Source organism: Nelumbo lutea, chromosome 2 (genome assembly GCF_056320005.1).
Source record: "Nelumbo lutea isolate HS-2025 chromosome 2, American lotus-T2T, whole genome shotgun sequence".
In the NCBI taxonomy this organism is placed as follows: domain Eukaryota; kingdom Viridiplantae; phylum Streptophyta; class Magnoliopsida; order Proteales; family Nelumbonaceae; genus Nelumbo; species Nelumbo lutea.
In genome coordinates, this window is record NC_142685.1 from 84,825,843 (window position 1) to 84,853,735 (window position 27,893).

The 27,893-nt window shown below is 38.0% G+C and overlaps 1 protein-coding gene and 1 pseudogene across 1 annotated transcript; one reads left to right on the forward strand and one right to left on the reverse strand.

Moving 5' to 3' along the window:
- Window positions 1-972: 972 nt before the first annotated feature.
- Window positions 973-25,003, reverse strand: LOC148871676 (pentatricopeptide repeat-containing protein At1g80270, mitochondrial-like). Its single transcript, XM_088971967.1, has 3 exons — window positions 24,827-25,003; window positions 23,830-24,445; window positions 973-2,586 (listed from the first exon to the last, which is right to left on the reverse strand). The coding sequence occupies exons 1-3, from the start codon at window positions 24,859-24,861 to the stop codon at window positions 1,339-1,341; spliced, it is 1,899 nt and encodes a 632-aa protein (XP_088828093.1). The 5' UTR covers window positions 24,862-25,003; the 3' UTR covers window positions 973-1,338.
- On the forward strand, window positions 18,641-21,225 carry LOC148871677 (THO complex subunit 5B pseudogene; annotated as a pseudogene).
- Window positions 25,004-27,893: the final 2,890 nt, after the last annotated feature.

Genomic DNA, 27,893 nt, shown 5'->3' on the forward strand with positions numbered 1-27,893 from the left:
GCAATTGTGGCTTCTCAGATGATGAATGTGAGTTCAATAACACTTTTTTCACACCAGAGGAAAAATGGTTTCAATTTTTCTTCCCATGCTTTTATTCTGGTTAATAAATTTGTATATGGGGACATGGATTTTGGTGTTTTCTTTGTTTTTGTTCTCCAAATTTCAAATGCACTAGAACCTGCTATATCAACAAGATGAACTATTGGGAACCCAAAATTCAAAATTCCATTTTTTATGTATAGAAAAAAGGGGACAGCACCTATAACCTTGAGTTCACTAAACTGGAATCATAAAACATTACTCTTTTCCACAGGTACTTTCCCGTTAGGTAGCACTACTACCGAATATTGTTTGAAAAATAATTGCTTCGGATGAAAAGATATGCTGGTCTTGAATCTTGATTTGAGGGCCAAAACACACACGCACACAAGAATATTTTAGTGAGAACCTGCACAACACAGATTTCATTTATTCATCTGTAAGACATCCAGAGAATATAATCAAAGTAAGATTGGTAATATTGACGCTTCCCAATTAACTAATAATTTTGTATTTAAAAAATGAATGCACAGAAATGTTTTGTGACTACTTGCAAGTGGCACAAATTTATATCTCTAGTCTCTGAATTGAACTTTTGCAGATATGGAGAAGGTGAAGGACGTTCTTAACATTTGCCAAGAGGGCAGAAATGTATTACAGAAAGAGACCTAAGCTCATTAACTTTGTAGAAATATCTTTACGGGCAAGAAGAGAACAAGCAGAATTACTAAAGCCAACTCCCCCCACCTTCCTTTTATGAGGTGTTTTTTCATCAGAACCTTGAGTTAGGTAAGTTCCTAAACATAGATTCAATCATCCAGATAGATCTAATACGATCGCAACTCAAAATCAAATAAAATAGCATACCGTTTGCAGCCCTAACATTGTTCTTTTCTCCCCACCCTATCCCAACACCCTAAAAATATACTTACATTAAATGAAACGAAAAGTTTATCATTAAAAAGAAAGAATGAAGGAGCTGAAATACAATGGTCAGTCTTAAAAAAAAGTACAGAAATAAGAAATTATTTAAGTTAATAGAGAGAGGAAATACGATAGAAGAAAAAGACATTAACAGCCAGGGTATCATCTTGACAAAATATTCATCCAGTTTAGTTAATCACCTCTAAAGCCAAGCCTACATTTGTACAAATTTAAGAATTGTATAGCACAAACACTTGCAGACCGAGCTTATGCCCTGTGTTATATTAGTTGAGCCCCTCAAGGAATCCAAATACATCCAACCATGCAGGGCAACACAAGTGGAAGGAGGCACGGACAACTCCAAAAATCAACCAATCAATCAAACAGATCCGACATGGCTATCTTCCTGAATGCATCTACCTTCACCAACTGGGACGCCAATGCTCTGTTTGGGAACAAATTGTCTGCCTTCAACCTCTCCCTGAAGCCATAAGCTGGAGTTTTGGCATTTATATAAGCCTCGAGGAGAACTTGGTACTGCCGAACCCGACCAAGGTACCCTGACTGCCTCAATCTGTTGAATATTTTTTCAGCATTATGGACATCACCCCTCTTTGCATACTTATCCATGATGGTCATGTATGAGTTGTATAGTGGCCTCAAATGCCTTTGCTGGACTGCCTTATTCAGGATTGAGTCTGCCTTCTCCACCTCCCCAGCCTCCACATACAGCTTCACAATAGCATCCCATGTCAACGGGGGAATATGGCATCCACTATCTGCCATCCTCTTCACAAGCTCCTTCCCCTTGCCTAACATCTTATGTTCTGCATAAACTTTCAAAAGGCAAGTATAGCACTTTGAGCTGGACTTCCTTTTCTTGATCATCCTCTCAAAGACTGACTCAGCCTCCTTTATGTTTCCCAGCTTTCCCCAAGCTTCAATGGCAGCTAGGTACTCCTCCATCAATGGGTTTGGCTCACATGCCTTCCAGACTCTCATGACATCATCACTCTTTCCACGGGCTGCATAGAGAAGAAGTAAGGCCCTGGAAGCCCCACGATTCTCCTTCAAATTATTACTCCCTTCCATCTCCTTCAAGACCTTGTCCGCCTTGTCATTGAGTCCTGCATCAGCATAATGTTTAGCAATAGTGGCTTTGGTTTGTAAGTCAGGTTCAACTCCTTTAGCATTCATGGTCTCAAGCAACTGCTCCATTCCCAAAATGTCATTGGACTGGCCTTTAGTGTCTATTAAGATCCTATATGTGAAAAGAGATGGTTTGACATTTTCCTTCTCCATCAACAGTAGCACATCAGCTATTTTCTTTTTGTCAAGCTTCTTATACAGCAAAAGTAACTGGTTGCAAGTAAACACTGTGAGTGGGAACTCCAAGTCCTTCATTTTGTTAAAAACCTCCTCTGCTTTCTTCATGTTTACAGAACGAACACAGTTAGCCAAGAGGGTTCGATAGACTACTTCCCCTCTGAAAGATTCTGGAATACTCTTAATGTACTTCTCAGCCTTTTGGAGATTACGTACTTTAGCAATCAAATCAAGGCGAGAAGCATAATCATGTTCAATAAAATCAAGGTGCTTATTTTCCTCCAACCACTCTGATAACTGCATGTAAAATAAACAAAATATAATATAATCAGAGAAAAAAGAGAATCAAAAAGCCTTATAAGAGGATTAGAGGGCAAACCAGAATGCCACAAAAGAATATCATCTTGCTTATTTCAATTTTAGCAATAATAGCCAACATTCTTTTAAGGCCTGTGAAACTTACAAAGAATGTGTATTTTCAATTTCTTATCCACTTTATCTCTGGAGTTCTCCCAAACCATAAGAACAATTAATAGGACCATTGGATGTCTATCTAAAAATCCATTTTAGAAGTAATCAGGTAGAAGTTAATGGGTACAAGTTCCCACTAGAGGAAAATTTTTATAAATTTTTTGTTCCACATTCCTAATTGTAAATGAAAGAAGTGCCCATTAATGGAGGAACTGGAGAATCAATTTTGGAATTTTCTGAAATTTTATGTATCTCTATATTTTTGGGCACTAGGTGGAATTTTCTGAAATTTTATGTATTTCTATATTTTTTGGGCAGGAGCTGGAGAATCAAATGAAAGAAGCTATTGTGTTTCGTAATGCAAAAGACAAGGAGTCAATTATCAAAAAAAAAATGCACAAACGAGTGCCATTTTTGTAATTATGATATGAACAGTATTCACAAGGCAACTCTCTCATATAAAATACACACACATCAAATCAGTCTTGTGATAGTTTATTCCATCCCTACTACATCAGTTTTGGCATCAGAGCTAATGATTATGTACCATGTTCTTACAAAGTGAGTGATTCTATAAGCCTAGGGTAACTTCTAAACAATCTTAAGGGTCTCGAAACAATGACTATCAGGTCTTTGAACCATACAAAAGGTCTATGGTTGACTTATTGAAAAGTTGGTCAAGGAAAACAGATCCAATAATATTGGCTATAGGAGTAAGGTTTTCAAGAATGTCACAAGAGAAAAGAAAATCCCTAATTCAAGGAGATGAAGACTTGCAAGCATTCTTTGATTGGATTGCTGAACTAAAAGAATATTTTGATTGGCATAATATGTTTGAAAAAAAGAGGTTTAGATTTGCATGCATGAAGCTTGCAGGTCATGCTAGAGTATGGTGGAGAACCCTTGAGCAACAACTAGAAAACAGAGGAGAATATAAATATCCTATTACCATGCAGGCAGATATGAAGAGGTGTTTGCAAAAAAGTTAAAGTTATGCATAAGTTTGATTAATTATATATTAGATGTGAGATTACAGAAAGTCAAAGGCACAAATTAGTTCATTTAACAAATTGACTAAGGGATGATATCAAGAATGAATTATCTACTATTCAAATTTATGACTTGGATCATGCTATTGAATTGGCTTTAAAGATAGAGAAATAGCTGGTTACAACAAAGAAATTGAAGCCAATGAGAAGAAAGTATGAAGTTGAAGATAAAGGTGATTTCTTTCATGTTAACACCATCCTAGAGCTAAAGCCATGAATGAATAATTTCAACCTATAGGTGTAAGCATTGAAGACCAAAAGGGTATGGGCCAAGACAAGATAGGAAATGTTGAAGAAGGAGCTTCCAACATGATGTGGATGCGTATGGGAGCAGCAGCAGCAATGATCCGGTGTTCTCATCCTATCCAATTCGGCAGCAACAGTCTTATCCATTCAGCAGATTAGATTAGACTATCTTGTTATTCTTATATTATTAAGTTAGTAGATTAGATTATTTTATCTTATTAGATTAGAATTAAGAGACTTATCTTATTAGATTAGGATTAAGAGAGATTATCTTATCTTATCAGCCTTATCTTATCAAGATAGAGTTGGAGGTCTCCCTATTCAACAAGGAGTCTCCCTAGGAACAGGACTCTTGTAATCTCCTATTTAAGGAGCCACTATTATTAAATAAAGGCATCCAAAATTTCAGTCAAAGAGAAGAGTAAAGGAGAGTTAGGGTGATCTCTTGGACAAATCACCCCTTAAGTTGCCACGATAGGGTCAACATGCAAAGGGAGGGGCAAGGAGAAACTAGAGGTTCTCCCCGTGGACCGACCCGTGACGAGATCCTACGCCCGGGCCCATAACATTTTGGTATCAGAGCAAGGCGTCGTGGGTGATCTGGAGCAGCTGTCGTCCAGGGTCCACGAACTTGAGCACCGGCTCATGGAGACCAGCTTGGAAGTACGGGAAATCAAGAATGAAGTCAAGGAGCTACAACGTCTGATGGAGTTATTCCTTTCTAGAAAAGAGAGGAACATAGAAAGGGTGGCAGCCACTAGCGGCCGCCAACCAGATCTGTCGGAGTCTTCCGGCGAACAGTAGTTCGACAACCAAGGGGTCGCAGTCATCCCCAAGTACAGCAGGTTAGAATTCTCGTCGTACAACGGCAACGGAGATCCCTTGGGCTAGTTGTACCGGTGCGAGCAATTTTTTCGAAATCAACGGACAGACCACCGGGATAAGGTAAGCCTAGCCGCCTTTCACTTAACAGAGGAAGCACAACTCTGGTTCTATCGATTAGAATAGGAAGAAACTGGGCTCATTTGGACCCAGTTCAAGTCCTACTGCCTTCTTAGATTTGGGCCCCCACTAACAAGCAACCCCTTGGGCGAGTTGATTAACCTTAAACAAACCGACACAGTGGCAAAATACCAGCACCAGTTCCAAAGCCTCCTCGTGAGGGCATCTTCAGTGCGACCGGATCAGCAGGTAGACATGTTCACCGCTGGGTTAGCAGAAACCCTGCGGGTGGACGTGGAAAATGCAGAACCCCCACAACTTACAGCCATGAATATAGCTCGCGCCTTCGAACGCAAACTACAACTCAGCCGCGAAACCTTCAGTATGGGGCGGCCTCCATCAGCATGGGCATCCCTGGAACCACTCAAAATGGCTCCATATTCAGTAGCCAGCCAAGAACGAATGCCACAGACAAGCAACAATTGCAGATCAGCATCTAGTGTGGGGACCAGCGTCGTTGCACCCCCTATTAAGCACTTGTCTAGGGCTGAGATGGCAGAACGCAGGGCGAGGGGACAATGTTTTAATTGCGATGAACTCTACTCAGCAGGGCACAAGTGCAAGAGACTTTTCTGCCTCCTGGTGAAACAAGAGGAAGATGAGGATGAACCCTCTTCATTGGAACCCGATCCAGGAGGGCAAAATCATTCCACCTATCCGGGATTCCTTTGACGGTGTTTCCCGACACCCATCCTGAATTCGAGCTCGAGGACAAGCTCGTAGTCCAAGAGGGAGTAATGATGTGGATGCGTATTGGGAGCAACAACAGCAATGATCCAGTGTTCTCATCCTATCCAATTCGGCAACAACAATCTTATCCATTCAGCAAATTAGATTAGACTATCTTGTTATTATTATCTTATTAAGTTAGTAGATTAGATTATCTTATCTTATTAGATTAGGATTAAGAGAGACTTATCTTATTAGATTAGGATTAAGAGAGATTATCTTATCTTATTAGATTAGGATTAAGAGAGACTTATCTTATCTTATCAGCCTTATCTTATCAAGATAGAGTTGGAGGACTCCCTATTCAGCAAGGAGACTCCCTAGGAGCAGGACTCTTGTAATCTCCTATTTAAGGAGCCACTATTATTGAATAAAGGCATCCAAAATTTCAGTCAAAGAGAAGAGTAAAGGAGAGTTAGGGTGATCTCTTAGACAAATCACCCCTTAGGTCGCCACGATAGGGTCAGCACGCAAAGGGAGGGGCAAGGGGAAACTAGAGGTTCTCCCCGTGGACCGACCCATGACGAGATTGTTACTCGTTTGTGGCTTCCGTTCTTGGTTGGCTGCTGAATATGGAGACATTCCGAGTGGTTTCGGGGATGCCCATGCAAATGGAGGCCGCCCCATACTAAAGGTTCTGCGGCTGAGTTGTAGTTTGCATTTGAAGGCGCGAGCTATATTCATGGTTGTAACCAGGTTGGGGGGATTTTGCATTTCCACGTCCACCCACAGAGGTTCTGCTAACCCAGCGGTGAACATGTCTACCTGCTGATCCGATCGCACTGAAGATGCCCTCGCGAGGAGGGTCTGGAACTGGCGCTAGTATTCTGCCAACGTGTCGGTTTGTTTAAGGTTAATCAGCTCGCCTAAGGGGTTGCTTGTTAGTGGGAGCCCAAATCTAAGAAGGCAGTAGGACTTGAATTGGGTCCAACTGAGCCCAGGTTCTTCCTGTTCTAATCGATAGAACCAGAGTTGTGCTTCCTCTGTTAAGTGAAAGGCGGCTAGGCTTACCTTATCTCGGTCGTCTGTCTGTTGATTTCGAAAAAACTGCTCGCACCGGTACAGCCAGCCCAAGGGATCTTCGTTGCCGTTGAACGGCAAGAATTTTAACCTGTTGTACTTGGGGATGACTGTGGCCCCCTGGTTGTCAAACTTCTGTTCGCCGGAAGACTCCAGCAAATCTGGTCGGCGTCCGCTAGTGGCTATCACCCCTCCTATGTTCCTCTCTTTGCTAGAAAGGAATAACTCCACCAGACGTCGTAGCTCCTTGACTTCGTCCTTGATTTCCCATACTTCCGAGCTGGTCTCCATGAGCCGGTGCTCGAGTTCGTGGACCTTGGACGATAGCTACTCCAAATCACCCATGACGCCTTGCTTTGATACCAAAATGTTATGGGCCCGGGCGTAACCTAACAATCGAGGGGGATTCCAAAGTGGTGGTGCATTGGTTGAAAAATTGTGAAGAGGTTATGTGGCGTTACAAGAATGAAATGATGAAATTTAGTTGGTTGACAAGGAATATGTTGGTCACCATACAGTGGGTGGGGAGATCAGCAAATACTTTCTCAAATGTGTTAGCTAAGAAAGGGGTAAATAGTAAAGAATTGTTTTGGTCACAATTGTGACTCTTGCTTTTCTTTCCTAGTTTACCTGTAAGATTCAAGGAGGGGCTGCAACTCTTGCCTCTCTTTGGGATGTTGTATGAACTCACTCTAAATCTGCTTCTGAATTAATAAAATTATTATCATTCATCAAGAAAAATGTACATTAAAAATATAATATATTAGTATATTATATTAATATAATACGGTATATTAATATAGATTATTCCATTAATATTTCAAATAAAATATTTATAAAAAGAATTTACAAAATATAAAAACAAAAGAATAAATTAATTACTTTATAATATAAAACATAAAATATTTTTCAAGTAATAGAATATTAACTAGTTAGTATTTTTTAAAATATTTATTAGAATCAGAAAATGTTTATTAAATTTTATAATAAACCATATTCTACATTTAATATAAAAAATCAGAATAAATTTTATACTAAATCATAATTTATTATAAATTTAGTATTAAAAATCATAATAAATTCATTAAATTTTATAAGAAATCAGAATTTATCATAGTCTTAATACAACAAAAAGGAGAATCAGTTTATTAAATTTATAATAAAACATAATGTATTATTACTTTAATATTCAAAAAATCAGAATAAATGTATTTCTATTTACTAGTGTGAAATAAATATATTAGAATTTATAATAAATCAGAACTAAAAATAAGAAAAGAAAGTATCAGATAACCTTGTAAAAACATCAAAATGCATAATTAATCAGTAAATCGTCATTTACTAATTTGTTATTGATCTTAGTTTCTTAGCTTTATATAATGGTTGGGAATAAGATAATAGTCTAGAAATATGTATTAATGCTTCTTTTTTCATTTTACAAAATATATTTGCATATTTCCACATATTTCATAATATTCCCACAATGTCTCTAATTTTTACATTATTTCCCCTCGACATTTCCAACATATGTCCTATATTTTGGTAAGTGGCATTTCCATCGACATCGACATTTTAAACCTTGATTCTCTATCAATTTTCAGTTTATTTGCATTAGTAGGTAGAAAATCATTTCTTGAGGAACAAAACAAGGAGTGGTATTTTCGTAATTATTGTGAACAGTATTCCAAGCCACACAGCCACTCTATGAATAGATCTTTCTCTAGCTTTTTAAACTAATGAAGATATTCTTTAGAGTTCTCTCAGAAGTTTGCTGTAGGATTGATTTCCACAAACCCAAGAGTGATTCCAGGACCCTTGGGAGTGATTCCTTGGGATTTCTTTCTCTCTCTTTCTCTACCCTTTCTCCTCTCTCTCTCTCTACTCTCTCTTTCTGTCTTGTGATAATTTATTCCAGTGCTACCACATCACTGATCAACTGTTTGGACAATTATGTAATTTGGGATTGTAAAGATGCTTATTCTTGTGTCACAAATTTTTTGTAATATTCCATAATTAATCTTTATGAATTGAACCATTTACTGATCAAAACAAAATATGGGAGTGCAAACTCATGTTTATTTTATTGATCAAAAAATCAGATTTATTATCTATCAAAAAAAAATCTGATTTATTTGTGTTTCAGTCATTGCCTTATTGTGTCCATTTGCATTGCAGATGAAGTAAAATAAAATCTGAAGCAAAGTAAAACCCAAAGCACAGGTAAATACACTGTTCTCATTTACACAAATGCACTTGTGCTAGTACAAATAAATTGCACTGCAAACAAATGGAGCCTTGAGGTTTCAATTTGCTCACAGCAACTGAATATTATGGACAACTAAGGACAAAGATTACATCCTCCCTAACCAAGATTAAAAAAAAAGGAAACAACCTCCGATCTCTGAAGGAGATAGAGCAGTTTCCTTGACAGATATGGACAACAATCTTCATTCTCGCTGCAAGGATCGTTTCTGCAATAAAATGGGTTTACTATTTCCATGGAAATGTCACTAAGTACAGACAAAAGAAGCACCCCAACTGTTCAGAGCAATATTGAGTACTTTGAGCATAGGAACAGGATGGAAGAGGTGGGAGATAGGTGTGCATTGAGAAACTCCTGACCCACAATTGGCATAAAACTGTTACATAAGGATGTGTCTGGTACCTTAAAAATGCATGTGTGAGGCTGTTTGTAGAAAATAAGATTGATGTTACTTGCTCTAGAGGGGGTGCAGTCCAATCATTCTAGCTTAAGTGACTCTCATGTGATGTGACAACATATAACTCACCAATGTGTATCAAACTACCAATCAACCCAAACATTTCAGGTAGAAACAGCAATGGTACCACCATACCAAACATCACCTGTGATCCAGAGTTTTCCATGTGGAAAGATGGTTCAAGGTTGAACTCTCAAACATAATTGTCAAGGTGACACCTACGTGGGCACCTAGGTAACAAGGTGCACATGGAGGATCACCTCGCTTAATCACCAAGCTAATTTGTACAAGCCTCTATGGAAATACTTTTATATTATTAATTTTGTGAAAATATGCTGAACTAAAATATTCATTTTGTGGTTTTATATACCAATTTATTTTTATTATTTTATTATTTTATTATTTGTTCTAGTTCAATCAACATATGATGTAATGCTGTTTTGAACCCTCAAAGACTTAAAAACCTGAAGCAATAAGTTACAAAGACAAAAACAGATTCTTCTTCCACCTTTTCTTCTTTTCCTAGGACAAAAACAGGGCTCAGCCCCTATATTTTACAAATTTTCTTTTCTTTATTCTTTTAAATCTCATGAATATGTTGTTTTTCAATATTTGAATCTGAAATTTATACTTTTTACGAAAATTATAGATAATAATTAATGAATGATGGTTTCTAGTTGGTACAGAACCTAGGAAACTACTGTAGGATTCATGTTTTTCATTTAAAAAATCCATCACCTAGGCAACTAGTGCCACCCCATCGCCTGGCCTCACATTTGCACCTTGAAAACTATGCTCTCAAACAGTTAATACATCCTACATGGTTGGTTTTTGGATGGTGTCATCAAGGTTTTCTATGATTTTGAACCTTTAACTGGGTCTAAAGCAGGTGATGTGCAAGGATCAGATTGTGAAAGGATGACTGAAGCAGCTTTGAAAATTTTTGAGCTTTGCATAAATCATATTTACTCAGGTGGGTCAATACAGTAAAGGATTTATATGCGGACCATGGTGGTTCTGTGGTCTCCTATTTTTAGAAGACCGCTGTTGAAAAGGGAGATCAGTAAGTGCACAGTGTTGATGACTTGATGCAAAAAGCAAAAATTGGAGTCTGCTATTCTATTCCCAAACATGAGACTGGTTCCAGAGGTACCATTATATGATTTATGTTTCAAAATGCAGTTTGTTGGTGTATATGAAAGAAGAGAATTTGTCACACTTGAAGAGTTGAAGAAAATGAGAAAAATCTTTTCAATCTGTGTGCATTTCTAGTATTCTTCTTATTGATTGGGTTTTCCCTCTGAAAGACCTTTCTTTTTAAGTTTTAAGAGGAGCAGTTTGTTTTCAGATGGTTGTTTGCTTTGGGTGTAGAGGGTGGCATATTGTAAAGAACTTCCAAACTTTATATAAAGGGCCTTAATTTACACCCTTATACTTGAATTAATAAAGTTTTTTTTGTTGCTTACTGAATAACATAGAATATTTGCACATGTAATTATCACTTATCATTATTCATGGTGCATCAGTAAATCAAAATACATGAGGGCTGTGAATCACATCAATAATTGCAGACCAAGGATTCAAAACACCTAAATACTAGAGAAAGCCTAAGTGTGAAATAAATCCTAATGGAGGATTAAAAAACACATAATGTCAGCAATTATAATCACCATCATCATCCAAGCCTTATCACAACTATATGGGGTTGAACACAAGAATGCTGCTTTGCCGGTCCAATTTGTTTAATGCAATATCCATTGTTAGGCACTCAAATTTTCTTATTACTTCTACCCATGCCCGTTTTGGTCTACCCTTTGCCCTTCTAGCCCCCTTCAACTTGTAACAAATCACTTCTTATGGGTGCTGTCGATGGTCTTCTATAATGCACATGGCGAGACCATCTTAGTCTACAACTCTACATTCTCACATTTTATTGGAGCTACTCTTAAGTCCAACAAATTACTTCATTTCTAATACTATACTTTCTAGTTTTTCCACTAATCCATCGCAGCATATGCATTTCTACCACACTCATTTTCTGGATATGTTGTTTCTTGACCAACCAGCACTCTGTTCCATTCAACATAGCTTGCCTTTTCTTATCAGCAACACAGAAATTCAACATAGCTGGCTTACAACTGCTTTATAGAATTTTCCTTTTAATCTAAGATTCTAAGTGCATTTTCCTATCACATGAAACTCCAGTTACACCCCTCCGTTTTGCCCATCCTCCTCTAGTTCTATGGATGACACCCTTCTCAATCTCTCCCTTGTTATGAATTATCAAACCAAGGTACTGAAAAAAGGTCATATTGAGTTATCTCTTGGTCTCCAATCCTAGGTGTACCCTGATTTGCACTCCCATTATTATTAAATTTGCATGCCATATTATTCTGTTTTAGTTCTATTTACTTTAAAACCTTTTGTTTCTAACTTTCTAAGGCATTTATCCATGTGTTTAATCAATTCATACAAGATAAAAAAAAAAAAAAGTATCTGCCTACATCAGGCGTACTTTTGCTGCATCATCTAGCTAAACCAAGAAACAATCAAGACTTCAACAGAGACAAGACTGAACTGGACCTTGACTATCACTCTGTAACTCATTCTTAATTCAACACCTGCAAAGTTTCAGCCTATTGTAGGGATGCAATAGGATCAAATCAAATTTGGATAGGGATATATCCAAATTCGATTCAATGAAAATTTTGGGATATCCGAATTCGATTTGAATCCAACAGATATGAAAACTCTTATATTTGAATTCAATTCGATTGAATAGCTGGATATCCTATTACAATTCGATTTGATTTGCTCATATGCATGCTTGTTCTCCATACAAAAAATAGTAGAAGAATGAATAAAGAATATAAGCAAAAAATAAAAGAGCTTATTTTCATCTTCTTACCTATTAAAGGTTAAAAAAATAGCTGGAAATTTTTTTTGCTTTGCATTCAATGACTACTGGACAGTCATTTTAAGTTCTTAATATTACCAAAATTTTCTCTCCTAAACTTGAAATCCTGCCAATAATCAGCCTTTAAGATTGTACTAGAACCTAGATCACTAAAAAACCAAAACTCAGAAAATTGAAAAACCATCAAACCCATTCAGATCTTCAACCACTGGCACTTGCTACTTTAACGATGGATTTAGAAGGTAGCTGCTATTGGAAGAAAAGAAAATCAAAAGAAGGTTACAGATATTGGAAGAAGAGAAAAAGAAAACAAAAAAAAAATCTAAAGAAGGTAGCTAAAATGAAAGAAGAAAAAAGGGTTTAGAAGACGGCATTGAGAATTATCTTGATAGGGACCAGTAGCAGCAGATTTGGAAAAAGAAACCCTTGTTCATAGTTCTTCTCATCAAGAACAGCGGGTTTTAGATTTTGGAAAAAGAAACCATGTCTTGTCTCTTTTTAATCCTTTCAATGGCTAGTCATCGAAAAGAATGAAGAAACCCTTTAAGTCCTCTCAGTCATATGACTAGACTAGGGTCTAAGGTCATTATGTTCTTGGGTTTTGTTAAATAGTAGTACACAAATACCCTTGCGTACTATGAAAATCCTCTTCAAAAGCTTTTGCCATTTAAGTTCTATGAAGGATATACTTGCCCACCCACACCTACAAATTTATAAATATGTACTATAAAATTTATCACATAAATACATTATATTATTATATATATACAATCAAATCAAGGTATATCCAAATTTGATTCAATTTATAATCAAATCCTCAATTTTCAATTCGAATTCAATTCATTTACTATGACTATATATTTGAATCCTTTTTTTGGAAAAGGTAAAGTAATATTTTTTTTTATAATTGATAATAAATTTATTAATTCAGAAGCAGATTTAGAGTGAGTTCATACAACATCCCAAGGAGAGGCGCGAGCTGCAGCCCCTCCTTGAATCTTACAAGTAAACTAGGAAAGAAAAGCAAGAATCACAACTGAGCCCAAAACAATTCTTCCCTATTTACCCCTTGCTTAGCTAACACATCTGACAAAGTATTTGCTGATCTCCCACCCATTGTACAATGACCAACATATTCCTTGTCAGCCAACTAAATTTCTTTATTTCATTCTTGTAACGCCACATAGCCTTTTCAAGATTTTCCACCACCACCACTTTGGAATCCCCCTCGATTGTTAGGTGTTGTACCCCCAGCTGGTTTGCAAATTGCACCCCTTGTACAGCAGCTAAAAGTTCTGCCTTGATGGAGTCCCCAATTCCCAAGGGACCTGAGTAGAGCAACAAAATCTCTCCCTTCTCATTTCTCAAAGCACCCCCCATTCCAGAGAATCCTAGATTACCCATGCTACTTCCATCAAAGTTCAATTTCAATGAGCCTTCGGATGGAGGAGACCAGCTTGTAATTAATTTGTCCTTTAGAGATGAACACCTCGCTACTGCTGACCAATTTCTCCAAAGGTCATTAAAGGAGAATTGATGAAAGATTTCCAAGGTCTTCAGCCAAGGTATTGCCCTATTTAACACACAATCTTTCAATTCCTAACTGCTCCTTTCCTTTTCTTGAAAAATTCTAATATTCTTTTTTTCCCAAAGAATCCAAATCAAGGCAGCATGAGCACATCTCCACATAATTCTCCCTATTTTTGTAGGCCAATAAAAGGTAGAATGGTTGAAGAGCATGTGAACTTCTGCTGGTAGACTCCAACTACTCCCAAACAACGAAAGTAGCCAAGCCCAAAGGTTTGCAGAAAATGAACAAGATATTAATAGGTGGTAACAATCCTCACCGTGAGCTCTACAGAGGATACACCAATTAGGAGAAATACAGAGGAAAGGTCTTCTCTTTTGTAAGTTATCTAGAGTGTTTACTTTCCCATGGTACTTTCCAACAAAACGCCATAAATTTTTGGGGAACTGGCCTGCACCAAATTTCTTTTGACGGAAAGGGTTGGTGAGTAGAAAGTTGGGAGATGGACTTGAAGAAAGAAGCACAAGTGAAGGTTCCATTGGGTCTAGGAGTCCATACCCTCTTATCTGGCTTGGAGGGATCCAAACAAACCTGATTAAGACAACCAAGCAAGACAGAAAGAGATTCAATTTCATCATCCCTAAGTCCTCTACGAAACCCAAAATCCCAAGTAAGATCTAAAGGTGTTCCCAAAGGTGAGACAAATTTTGAAACCACCTCTCTTTTGTACAAAGAAACAAAAAATAGCGAAGGGAACTGATCCTTTAAAGGTATGTCTCCTACCCAAATATCCTCCCAAAAATGAACAGTGTTGCCAGAACAAACTTCATACCTGATAAAATTGAGGAATTGAGGAAGGGTGTTGTGAATGGCCTTCCAAGGTGCTGCTACGTTAGCTTGCCTTGATACACCAGCATCCCATTCATTCCCTGACCTCTCATGAATGCTTCCCACCACCTCATGCCACAATCTCTCTCTTTCCAATGGCCATCGCCACAACCATTTCCCTAACAGAGCTTGATTTTTTCTAGTTACCCTTCCAAGTCCCAAGCCCCCCTCTTCTTTACTTCTCTGCACACAATTTCCCAATTAACCAAGTGATCCTGTTTTTCTTGTCCCTACTCCCATAAGAAATCTCTCATCAACTTCTCCAATTTCCTAGCTTCCCCAACTGGTATCCTAAAAACAGACAACAAATAGATAGGTAAGTTAGTCAAGGTAGCTCTTATTAGGGTAATTCTCCCTCCTAAAGAGACATAATTCATCTTCCATGAGGCTAATCTCTTCTCAAACTTTTCCATCATTGGGGTCCAAAATCTACTCTCCCTAGGATTTGCCCCTAAAGGAAGCCCTAAATATGACATAGGTCAAGCAGAGGTGGAACACTCAAGACACTCCGCAATAGCCTCGATCTCCCCTACCTCCAAATTTATACCCGCTATGCAGCTCTTTTCCAAATTTATTATCAAATTAGAAATACTTTCAAATCCTTTGATTAGCTCCTTTAGGTTTGCTACCTTTTCGCTAAAACCTCCTTCACAAAAGATCATTGGGTCATCTACAAACTGAAGATGGGTGACAGGGACTTAATGTCTCCCTATTCTCCAACCCCTAATGGCATCTTCACTGTCAGCCTTAGTAATGATCCTACTAATCACATCAGCTATTAAGGTAAAAAGGAAGGACGAGAGTGGATCCCCTTGCCTAACAACCCTGCAAGCTGGAAAAAAGTCCCTCACCATACCATTTAACAGAATAGAATAGTGGCAAGTACAGATACACCCAAAAATCCAACTACACCACTTGTCCCCAAATCCACAGTTTCGCATAACCTCTAATAGAAACTTCCAATCCACCAAATCATAGGCCTTTTCAAGATCCAATTTACAAATGAAACCTCTCTTACCAGACCTTTTCATTTCCTCCACACTCATTCACAATTAAGATCTGATATGTTATTTGTCGTCCTTGAATAAAAGCCCGCTGGGTTTCAATAATGATAGAAGGGAGGACTGTTTTGATCCTCAACGAGAGCACTTTAACCAGAATTTTATAGATGTTTGTCACCAGACTAATAGGCCTATAATCTTTTGGGTGGTTGGCATCATTCTTCTTAGGTATCAAGGCCAAAAAGGTGGAATTAATTCCAGGGCTTATAATGTGATTGTCTGCAAATTCCTTAAATACTTCAACTAAATCCTCTTTCAACACCTCCCAACAGTCTTGATAAAAAAACCATTGTAAAGCCATTTGGACTTGGAGCCTTGGATCTATCCATTACAAAGACAGCTTTCTTAATCTCTTCTTCCTCGAAATCCCTTTCCAGCCACCTTGCCACTCCGTCATCAATTCTTGGCCATTCCACCCCTTCCACAACTACTCTCTCACTCAAAGGTCTTCTATAAATCGATTTGAAGTGGTCCACAAATTTTCTAGCTATGTCATCCTGGTTGGTAATCACCACCTCTCCTGTCTCTAGCTTGGTCACAAGATTCTTTCTTCGTCTCCCATTTGCCAAATCATGGAAAAATCTAGTGTTTCCATCGCCTTCCTTAATCCACTTGTGTCTAGATTTTTGTCTCCAACTGATTTCTTCCCTCAGTAACACCTCTTCCAAATCCTTTTTCAATTGTCTCATTAACACTCTGTCCTCCTCGGTCAACCCATTTTGAGATTCCTTTACATCTAAGTTTTCTATTCGAGAGATTAGGAACAATTTTTGCTCCTCAATTCTACCAAAATGATCTTTATTCCACTCTTTTATTTTGGCTCTCAACCCTTTTAATTTCTTATGAAACTCGATCCCCTTCCATCTTACCCCCCTCTCCTCACCCCACCATTCCTTCACTTTTTTCACAAAATCTGGATGGGTAAGCCACATATTTTCGAATCTAAAAGGTTCGGGTCCTGTAAGAAAAAAACTCAGTACCTATCTAGATAGGACAATGATCGGAGGTGACCCTGGGTAACGCTCTAGCAGCCAAGTTTTCCAAACTATTCTCCCAGACAAGGTTAAATAAGAACCTATCCAACTTCGAACACAAAGGGATTTCCTGAAGGTTGGACCAAGTGTAACTGGCTTGCAGCAGAGGTATTTCCTTCAGTTCACATTCTTCAATAAAGCCATTAAATTTCCTCATGCTTGTTATAATTACCTATCGGGATTATTGGTTTCATCAGACAACCTAATGACATTAAAATCCCCGCCCAGGCACCAAGGGCCATCCCATAGCCCCTTGATTGCATATAGTTCCTCCCACATCACATTCCTCTCTCTATAGGAATTAGGGCCATAAACATTGGTTAAGACCCATACACACCCATTCTCTACATCCTTACACTTAATGGAAACTGATGCAGCACAATCTGGGGGCCAAATCACCCTCCATCAGAAACTAAGAATCTGCCTATCAATTGTTCCACTACTTCCACCACATCCTCCCTCCACAGTGTTACAATCCCCCCCCCAAGGCTCCCCAAGAAGGAGATGAGCTCCAACCTAAACCTCTAGACCTCCAAAAACTCCTCACCCATCTCCCATCTAATTCCATCATTTTGGATTCTTGTAACAGCACAATATCGGGTTTTTCCCTTTGGAGTAGGTCTTTGATCACCCTTCTCTTTCTTGCACTCCCCAACCCTCTTACATTCCAGCTAATAATTTTCATCGAGACAAAATAGCAAAAAATCCCATGAAAAGGCCATAATCTCCTCAATTTAGGCCCTTCCTCCTATCCCCTCTACCACTAAATTCTAAATCCCCCTCGATGTCTGAGATTAGCCTTTCCACTTCAGATCTTTTTTTCTTCTTTGTTCCTTCCCCCCCCCCTCCTAATACAACAATCATCCTTTTTCTTTTCTCCATCCTTTCCAGCCAATGTCTGAGGAAGAACTTTACCCTGATCACACTTATTTTGGCTACAGCATCTCTCTAAGAATCCTTTCTTTTTTTTATAGTTCCTCCATTGTACAGATCAACTCCCAAATTCTGCCTGCTTCCCCCTTACTACTTCCTTCCATCACCCTCTCTCCTCCTTCCACTACCACCCTCTCTCTTGCATCAGAATGTTATGGACGCATTCCCCGAGAAGACGTACCGTTGCCACCGGCAACAACAGTCACCTGACCCACCGCCAGCAACAACAGTGATTCAATGACTCTCATCCTACCCAGTTCGGCAACAACAGCCTTATCTAGATTATATTAGATCATCTTGCTTGTCCTTATATTGTTCTTATCTTATTCTATTGCTCTTATCTTATCTTGTTAGTAGCTTATCAGATTAGGATTAGCTTATCTTATCCTTAGCAAGATAAGATACTGTTGATTAGATTATCTTACCTTATCAGATTAGGTTTAACTTATCTTATCTTATCAAGATAGAGTTGGAAGTCTCCCTATTCAGCAAGGAGACTCCCTAGGACTAGGACTCTTGTAATCTCCTATTTAAGGAGACACCATTATTGAATGAGATATCAAGTTTCCAGTCAAGAAAGAGAGAAAAATGAGAGTTCGATGATCTCTTGGACAAATCACCCTCTAGGACACCAAGATAGGTTCAGTTAGAAAGGGGAAGAACAAGGGAAAACAGGAGGCTTTCCCCGTGGACCGACCCGTTACGAGATCCTATTCCCGAGCCCATAACAACTTGGTATCAAAGCCAACCGTCATGGGAGATCTGGAGCAGCTATCATCCAGGGTCCATGAACTAGAGCATTGGCTCGTGGAAACCAACGTGGAGGTTCGTGAGGTCAAAGACGATGTCTGAGAGCTGTGACGCTTGCTGGAATTGTATTTCTCTAACAAGGAGATGAATCCAGAAGGGGTTGTAACCACAAACAGCCGCCAACCAGACTTGACGGAGTCATCCGGCGAACAGTAGGTCGTCACCCCGATAGCCGCAGTCATCCCCAAGTACAGCAGGCTGGAATCCCCGTCGTACAACGGCAACGGAGACCCCTTAGGCTGGCTGTATCGTTGCGAGCAGTTTTTTCGAAATCGACGGACATATGACCGGGATAAGGTAAATCGTTCTATATTGCTAGAAGAGGATCATGTTAAAGCAGAAACAGAACATGCTAAGGCACCAGTAGATTTCACTACATTACAGCTCCACAATTTGATGTATGAGAAAATTCATTTTGTGAAAGCCATAAAGGTGCGCAAAGATTTCAAGTCAAAGTATCCGGATATTGAACTTGTGCCTAAGGAGGAGTTTTTCAGTTCAGCCCCTCAAGATATTAAAGGATCTGTACTATCAAAAGACAGTGCACATGACCTGATGCTAAGGTAGCTTAATTTTGAGCTTTTCCGGCAAAAAGAACTCTGCAAACTTCATGAGAAACTGGAGCAACACAAGAAAAGCCTTATGGAGACCATTGCACACCGAAAGAAGTTCCTTTCAAGTCTCCCGAAATCTCTGAAGAAAGCATCCTTGCCTGTCCAACACCAACTAGGGGTTCTGCATACAAAGAAATTAAAGTAGCATAATTTAGCAGAATTACTGCCACCTCCACTCTGTGATTTACTCACAATTGCTAGCTCAGAAGGAGGCATTTGGGGAGAGTATTGAATTGGAAATTATAGGAAGCATGAAGGATGCCCAAGCATTTGCCCACCAACAAGCAATTAAGGACAATGGTGTTTCTACAAATACAGAAATGAACAAGTTGGAGGATGATGCGCCTGATGAGGAAGAGGAGGGTCAAAGAAGGAGAAAGCGGCCAAAGAAGGTTACTAGAAAAGAGAACCTTGACCAATCAGGAATCTATCGATCTCATCCTCTTAAAATCATCATTCATATACATGATGATGAGGTTTCAAATCCCAAGCCTGCAAAACTGGTTAATCTGAGGTTTGAATACTTGTTGAAGTTGAATGTTGTATGTGTTGGGATTGATGGCTCTCAAGAAGGACCTCAAAACAACATCTTATGCAACTTGTTTCCTGATGCTATTGGTACTGAGCTTCCCCATCAGTCAGCTAAGCTTTTTGTTGGTGATGCTGTTGGAGTCATGGTAGAATGGTGTAATTTACCATCGACCGAAGCCACATGGCTCCCATTGGCAAAGTTCCACGCCACATATCCAGAGTTCGAGCTTGAGGACAAGCTCGTAGTCTAAGAGGGGAGTAATGTTATGAACGCATTCCCCGGGAAGACGTACCGTCGCCACCGGCAGCAACAGGCACCTGACCCACCGCCAGTAGCAGTAGTGATTCAATGATTCTCATCCTACCCAGTTCGGCAACAGCAGCCTTATCTAGATTAGATTAGATCATCTTGCTTGTCCTTATCTTATTCTATTGCTCTTATCTTATCTTGTTAGTAGCTTATCAGATTAGGATTAGCTTATCTTATCCTTAGCAAGATAAGATACTGTTGATTAGATTATCTTATCTTATCAGATTAGGATTAACTTATCTTATCTTATCAGATTAGGATTAACTTATCTTATCTTATCAAGATAGAGTTGGAAGTCTCCCTATTCAGCAAGGAGACTCCCTAGGACTAGGACTCTTGTAATCTCCTATTTAAGGAGACACCATTATTGAATGAGATATCAAATTTCCAATCAAAAAGAGAGTAAAAGGAGAGTTCGGTGATCTCTTGGACAAATCACCCTCTAGGATGCCAAGATAGGTTCAGTTAGGAAGGGGAGGAACAAGGGAAAACAGGAGGTTTTCCTCGTGGATCGACCCGTGACGAGATCCTATTCCCGGGCCCATAACACAGAACTTCCTGGATGGGAAGCCGGAATATCTGTTACAGGCATAGCAAACAAGTCAGTGCCTAAACAAGAATTGACACCCATACCTGGTAGGACGAGGGTAGGACGAGGGTAGGACTAGAATCACTGGAATTGAGTTGCTGACAAGCGACAAATGGTTTTAAGGCCTTTCCCCTTTTTCGACAAAGTTGTGAAGTAGATATAGTGAAAGAATCACTTCCTGACGACCTACCCACTTGGAAAACCTTTCTCTGTGTTTCCGACACTAGAATACCCACATCCATCCTCATAGCCAATTCTTGTCCCTCTCCACCAACATCCTGTAATTCATTAGACTCAGGGTCAGCTCCCTCGACGAAGGGAATAGGAGTTTTCACAGCTTTAGGACCATTTTCTTCACCATTTCTAGTCTTCCCGCCACCTGTCTCTTCAATCTCTTCCTCGAAAAACAACAGCTCTATATGCAAACTTTCTGTTTCAAGTAAATCATTGTTGCTTTTCGGATACAGACTTCCCAAACTTATAGTTTTGTCTCTATCAGAATCGTCATTGTTGTTTTATTCACTCAACCAATCTTCAAACCCTGTTCTGTTCAAATCACTAGGCTTCAAGTATTTCGGGTTGCGCCTATCTGGTGAGAGAAGGTTCGCCAGGTTGGATGGGACCCACTGCAGAGAGCCTCGAGACTGAGAGTCTTGAGATTTTGCGCCTGAACTGTTCGATCAAAAGGAGGGACTCAGGGTAGAAGAAGATAGACGCTTAATCTCGTCTATCAGCTCATCCCTCCTCCCAGTCATGTGCTCACTTAAAGGGTCCCTTGGCCCATCTGTCTTGTAATGGGCCTTGGGCTCAAAACTTGTAATATAAGAACCCAGCTTTAAAGCCTTTACTTGAGTTGCCTTCTCCAGCCCACCAGAAAAGGGATCCACTCGACTGGACCCATTTTCTAAGTCTTTTCCTCCCACGTGACCAATCACGCCCCTTGTTTTAATGGTCGAACCAGCAACCCTCCCTGTCTAAGGTTGCTTGTTCAGCCCTCTCCCTTTAGACACTGGTATATTTTTGTCTATTTCCCCTGACACCACCTACGCAAAAAATCTGCCATTTGTCACAGCCCTTTCTTGCTTTTTACAAGTTTGACCTTCCATCTGCCCCAAAAGTAAAGTAATATTTATTGAGAAGAAATTACACACAGGAGGTTGGGATCAGTCCCAAAAAAGGCTGACTGATCAAATCAGCAATTACACACAGGTATATCCAAATTTGATTCAATTTATAATCAAATCATCAATTTTCAATTCGAATTCAATTCATTTAGTATGACTATATATTTGAATCCTTTTTTTTGGAAACGGTAAAGTAATATTTATTGAGAAGAAATTACACACAGGAGGCTAAGATCAGTCCCAGAAAAGGCTAACTGATCAAACCAGCAATTACACAATCCACCAGGAACTAGAAAGAAAAACAGCAGACACATTACAATTTCTGAAATCCTCAGACACAGACACCCAAGACATCAGTTTGCCCACTGTTTTTTGAATTAGCTCTTCCAGACTTAAAGCCTTGTTACAGAAAATCCTTCTATTCCTCTCAGACCAGATGGACCACAACACAGCAATTGGAATCGTCTTCCAAACAGTCTTCTTTTTCTTGCTCAAACCCATAAGCTTCCAGCAACCCAACAGCTCCTTAACGGACCTCGGCATAGCCCAACTTAAATTCACATAACTAAAGAAATGGCTCCACAGCTGAGCAGTGGACCCGTTCAAGGGTTGGGCTCGAGCAGGGCTTTACCATTTAACACTAATTGATAGAAAATGTTCAGGCCAGACACCAAGCCCAACCCTCATATAAAGCCCAAAGCCCGGTCTAAATAGGAAGTAAAAGTATATTTGGGACCCAAGCAAAATTCATTAAATATTACAAATATATATAACTAATATATAATATTATCATGCATTACTATTTACTAGTATATATTTTTATTATATATAATATTATCGGGCCAACGTTATTTACAAATGCCCAAGACCGGCCCAAAAAATAATCAGGCCTGATACTTAAAGCCTGAGCCCAAGCCCATGGGCCTCAAAATATGTTCAACCCAATAAAGAATGGACTGGACCAAAGCAAGCCCACCATACTACATGGCACATGAACAGGTCTAATAATGAGTCTGAAGCATTTCTTGCCATATGACCTTACTATAGAGCCAATAACCATCAAAAGTTTCAACTTCAAAAACCCAGAAGTAGAATGGAGTTCAGGATTTCATTATGGATATCTTTTAGTACACTAAAATTTCCTACCCCTCCTTACTCTTTATTTCTTATCTTCTCATTCTGTTCTGAATATAGCACTCCATATGTCAATTTATTCTTTTTTGAACATGACTCAATGTAAAATGTGCTTTATCTGATGTATCACTCAAATGTTTTTTACAAGGGAAGGATATTGAATATAAAACCATAAAATTGTTTCTAAGCACCAAGTATGCAGAAAGAAAAACAGAATTTAAGTTGATCTAACATCGATATGACTATTTTATTTCACAATTATTTAAATTAAAACAAAAAAGAATGTCATAGTGGTCATTAGAACCAAAGAGTTAATATAACTGCAAAGTTTGGAAATTGTTTGAAATAGAAATTATAAGATAACATGTGATATCTTCCTTTATGAAAGCAAAAAGAACATCTCTCCCTCTCCCCCTCTCTCCTTTTTGAGAAAATGTAAAGTAGTGTATTATACAAATATAGAATATATACAACCACTAAAACCAGAACAAGGAGCTTGCATTACAAAAATCATAGGATAAAAAAAAAGAACTGTATGGTATGCTTTTGAACAAGCTATGCACTACAACCAATATCTCCCACTTTTCATGCTTTCTCATCTCTTACTTGGTTAAGGGTAGAATATTTCAAATCTTAGACATACACTACTTCTTTAGTGTACTTGTCTACAGAAGAGAGAATAGTGTTTCCCAGAATCAAACGTTTGTGCCTGAACCCAGTTCCCATGCACATAACAATCCAAGTTCCATTAACATTGAACTGACAAAACAATTAAAGCAATAATTGATAACTTAAAAAAATAAACCATTTGATCAGTAAAAAGTGAAAACCTGCAAAGCCCTTTCATACATCTGGCGCTTCCGGAGAATAAGCATGGCAGACAATATCTCAGGCCGGCTCACCATGTTACTTTTTCCAGCCCATTTATTGAGAGCATCACGAACAGAATCCCGTGAAGCAGCCATTATAACTTTGAACAAGTCTGAATGACCCCTCTTCCTCCGTAACTCTGTCTCACCTGTGTCACTTGTACAAATATCAGCTTCCACATCAAGTTCGTTATGGGAGGCATCACCCATGCTCTCTACTGCATCATCATCTGAGAGCTCTGGCTCGGAAACCAATTCCTCATCATTTTCCTCTCCTACAGCATCCTCTCCAATTTCTTCTGTGTTAGATGGACCTTCAAGCTCGGAAAATCCATCTTCCAACTCATCTTCCTCCCCGCTGCTTTTTGCACCAGCCTGCGAAGAAAGGCTACGGGTACTACTCCCCAGAGAGAACCTTGCATTAAGATGCCGCGTTTGGTGAAATCCCTCCAGAGGAATGCTTTTACCAGACGTAAACTGGCTAGAATCGCAAATTCCCACAATGTGTTCTTCATGATTACTTGCAATATCGAATTTAGCACAAGCTGAAGAGACAACTCGGCGATATCCTTGACCCCTAAGGATGCAATCCAGGTTAAAATATTTGCAGAGTAAAAGAAAACAAGAAGAATCTGGCCAAAGTCGTATAGCTGCAGTAGAAATAAAATCATTTGCAATCTAAAAAAAAAAAGGAAAGAAAAAAAAAACTAATAATTAACTTAATATTCATAAAGAAACTTGACTAATAGAGATTATAACACACAAACAGAGATGGCGGGGAGAGGACTGGACGTTATTCTGGACAAAACCCAGAAATAGAAAACCTAAGTGCGGTTAAATTTGAGGAAACCCATCTGATAAATTGAAACACATTAGATGATTTCACGCATGCTTAAGCAATTTCATCTAAAAAAGAATACGAATCAACAGCATTAAATGGAGCGAAATATCATATTACCTGAGAGGATGAACAGCTCTACGAAGCGCCCACATGACGATTTTAAGTTTCCTTTGAATGAGAAAACAAAACCGCAAAAACCTAAAACCTGGAAATGAGTAGGATGGCGATAAACCCTACGCTCAGCGGTTTGAACTTTGAAGAGACACCTAATCTAAAACCCTAAAAAAAGTACAAAAGTTACAAACCTTTTCGTTGTCGAGCTTCGAGCCAGTAGGACAAATTGACTTAGTTACCCCTGTTATTTAGAAATTGACTTGAATTATCTGTAATTTGACTAATGCTGTTTACCCTTAGCATCCATTAACAAAAAGCAAATTAAAGGTACCTTAATTCACATTCACCACAAGTTTTTATTTTTCAAAACTCATCTTCCTTGCATATTTAAATATTTATTATCATAAGTGTTTATATCAGCATAAATAACAATTTTCATGATCAAATTACCCTTGAATAATGAATTAGAGAAAAATTTGTCTTTTTCTGTTTTTAATTTTCTTTTTTTTTACTTTTAGTGTTTTGTTATAATTTCCAATGTTTTATAATTTATGTTTTTTTACATTTTTCTATTTTCTACAATCTATTAATTTTCCTGTATTTTCATTATTTATTTACAATTTCTATGTTTTTCTATAATTTTTATTTTCTGATTTTGTTTTTCAATTTTTATAGTTTCTATCATTTGAAAATATTTTTTTATTTTGTTTGCAATTTCTATAAATTTTTATATTTTTTGTAATTCCTATGTTTTATGTATTTTATATTTGAAAATATTTTTCTTGAATTTTTTTCTTTTTTTCATGTCTAAATATTAAAATGGTAATATATTAACACCCATTAATTTATTTTGTATATATTTTATATTTTTTATGAAGGTTAAAATGGTAATATATTAACACCCGTTAGTTTTTTAATGTCAAGTTTGACATGGTAAGTTTTAAACATTTTGAAAAGTTGTGGTGAATTTAAGAGAAATGTTAAAAACTCATTGTGAGTTTTAGACAATTTTCCTTAACAAAAAGACGGAATATATGATATAGAAAAAGTATCTTTTCCATATCGTATCGGATGATATGGACTAATCAACATCTGGCTTGTCTGTATCGATGAATATGGTTTATCCCATGTAACCAGTTGCAAAAAATAACCATTTAAATCATGTTTAAAAAAATAAATTCATCTGAAAATAAGAAAGACGTTAGCATCTTCACCGTTAAACGCCACTATCCCCTTCTCTCTTTCTTTCCAAATTCCAACCTCCATGCCCGGAGTGGTTGCACCATTCTCCTATTTCAGAAGCATCTACCTTAATCGTTCACTTTCATGGCAGATGTTCCTATTTCAATTCCATATTACTCTTCCCACAAATCAAAAGGACTCTAAAAATCTTAGAGAGTACAGAAAAGGTTCTCTCTCCTGAAAATGCAAATGGAGAATGGGAAACCGTTGCAAACTCAAATTCGGTCTTAATTAGGGATTTAAACGATGTAATCAAGTTATGGCAGCATGTTTGTTGAAAGATCCATGAGAGGTACATACAACTAAAGCTCTTCTAATAGTTAGTTGTAATAGATAAACAATAAACATATCGAAAGAAGATATTTGGTATGCTTATTGCTTTCTCCTATGCATGTTTTCTTCTGGCTCTTAATATATCGAAAGAAGATATATTATATATAATATATAATATAATATGCTATATATTTATATATTAATATATTATATATAATGTATTATAATGAAATTAAATTTTATAATATATATTATAGGTTATAATATATAATATTATATATATAATAACTATATTCAGTTTTTAACCAAAATAACCAAAAGCTGAACCAAAAATCTTAATTTGGTTATTTTGGTTTTATTGTAAATCAGTTTCGGTTTTCATTTTATTATTTCGGTTTTAAAAATTTCAGTTTATTCAGTTTAGTTTTTAACCGAATAAACCGAAATTTCACCCCTGGAAATTGTTGTCACCCAGTCCCTATAGTTTGTGTTATATTTGGCTGCGACCAAACTTCTCTACCAACTATCTCTTTCTATGCCAAATCTCCATATCCATTTACCCAAAAGAGCCTTATTAAAGACCTTCATTCTCCTTATCCCATGAATATTTTTTCTTTTAGGGGCACAAACCTGATCCCAAATAACTAAATGAATCTTTTTCTCCTCTTCCCACTCTTGCAAAGGAAGTCTCTCTACAACTTTTCTACTTTTTAGGCCACTTTCCTTGGCATTGGGAAAAGAGACAAGAAGAAGGAGGGCAGATTTGATAATGACTTCTTTAGAAGAGTAATCCTACCACCTAATGAAAGATATTTTGATTTCCATGAAGCCAACTTCTTTTCTAACCTTTCTAGTACATGCTCCCACACTAGGGATGGTGTGCATTTAGCTCCCAACGGGAGCCCTAGATAAATAATTGGCAAATAGCCAACTTGGCAGGCTAGGACCTCAGCTAACTTTTGAATATTTTCTACTTTTCCCACTAGGATTATCTTGCTTTTTTCCTAGTTAACTTTCAGGTTTGATACTACCTCAAACCAGTAGAGAACCCCAAAGAGCACTCCCAACTGCACCACATTAGCATCAATGAAGCAGAGAGTATCATCAACAAAAAGTCATTGAACTTCATCTCCTCCCAATGCGGTTTCAAAACATTGCCACAAGCCCTCATTACCCCCCCCCCCCGATTCACAAAGGCTGTTAATATATCCATCACACAATTAAAAAGAAGAGGAGAGAGGGGATCTCCTTGTCAGAGACCTCCAGAGCTTTTAAAGAAACTAGTCGATTGATTGTTTAATAAAACTGAAAATTTAGGAGAAGTAATGCAAACCTTTATCTAGTTCCTCCATCTTTGCCCAAAATTCATTTATTTTTCAACACAAAGTCCAAGCATCTCCAGTTAATGTGGTCATAGGATTTTTCCAAGTCAAGTTACAGATTTGCCCCAGTTTTTCTTCTCTTTGCCTTGAATCAATCAGTTCATTTGCCACCAAGACACCATCCAACATCTGTCTCTTGGCACAAAAGCAAACTGGTTTTTAGCAATTACTAA

What these genes read in the sequence shown, in the direction of transcription:
- LOC148871676 (XM_088971967.1), bottom strand. Translation starts at nt 24,861, where the DNA reads ATGTGGGCGCTTCGTAGAGCTGTTCATCCTCTCAG. An exon ending in AGAGCTGTTCATCCTCTCAG is followed by an intron (nt 24,446 to 24,826) that starts GTAATATGATAT and finishes TTGCATCCTTAG; the next exon opens with GGGTCAAGGATATCGCCGAG. An exon ending in TGTATGAAAGGGCTTTGCAG is followed by an intron (nt 2,587 to 23,829) that starts GTTTTCACTTTT and finishes TTTTACATGCAG; the next exon opens with TTATCAGAGTGGTTGGAGGA.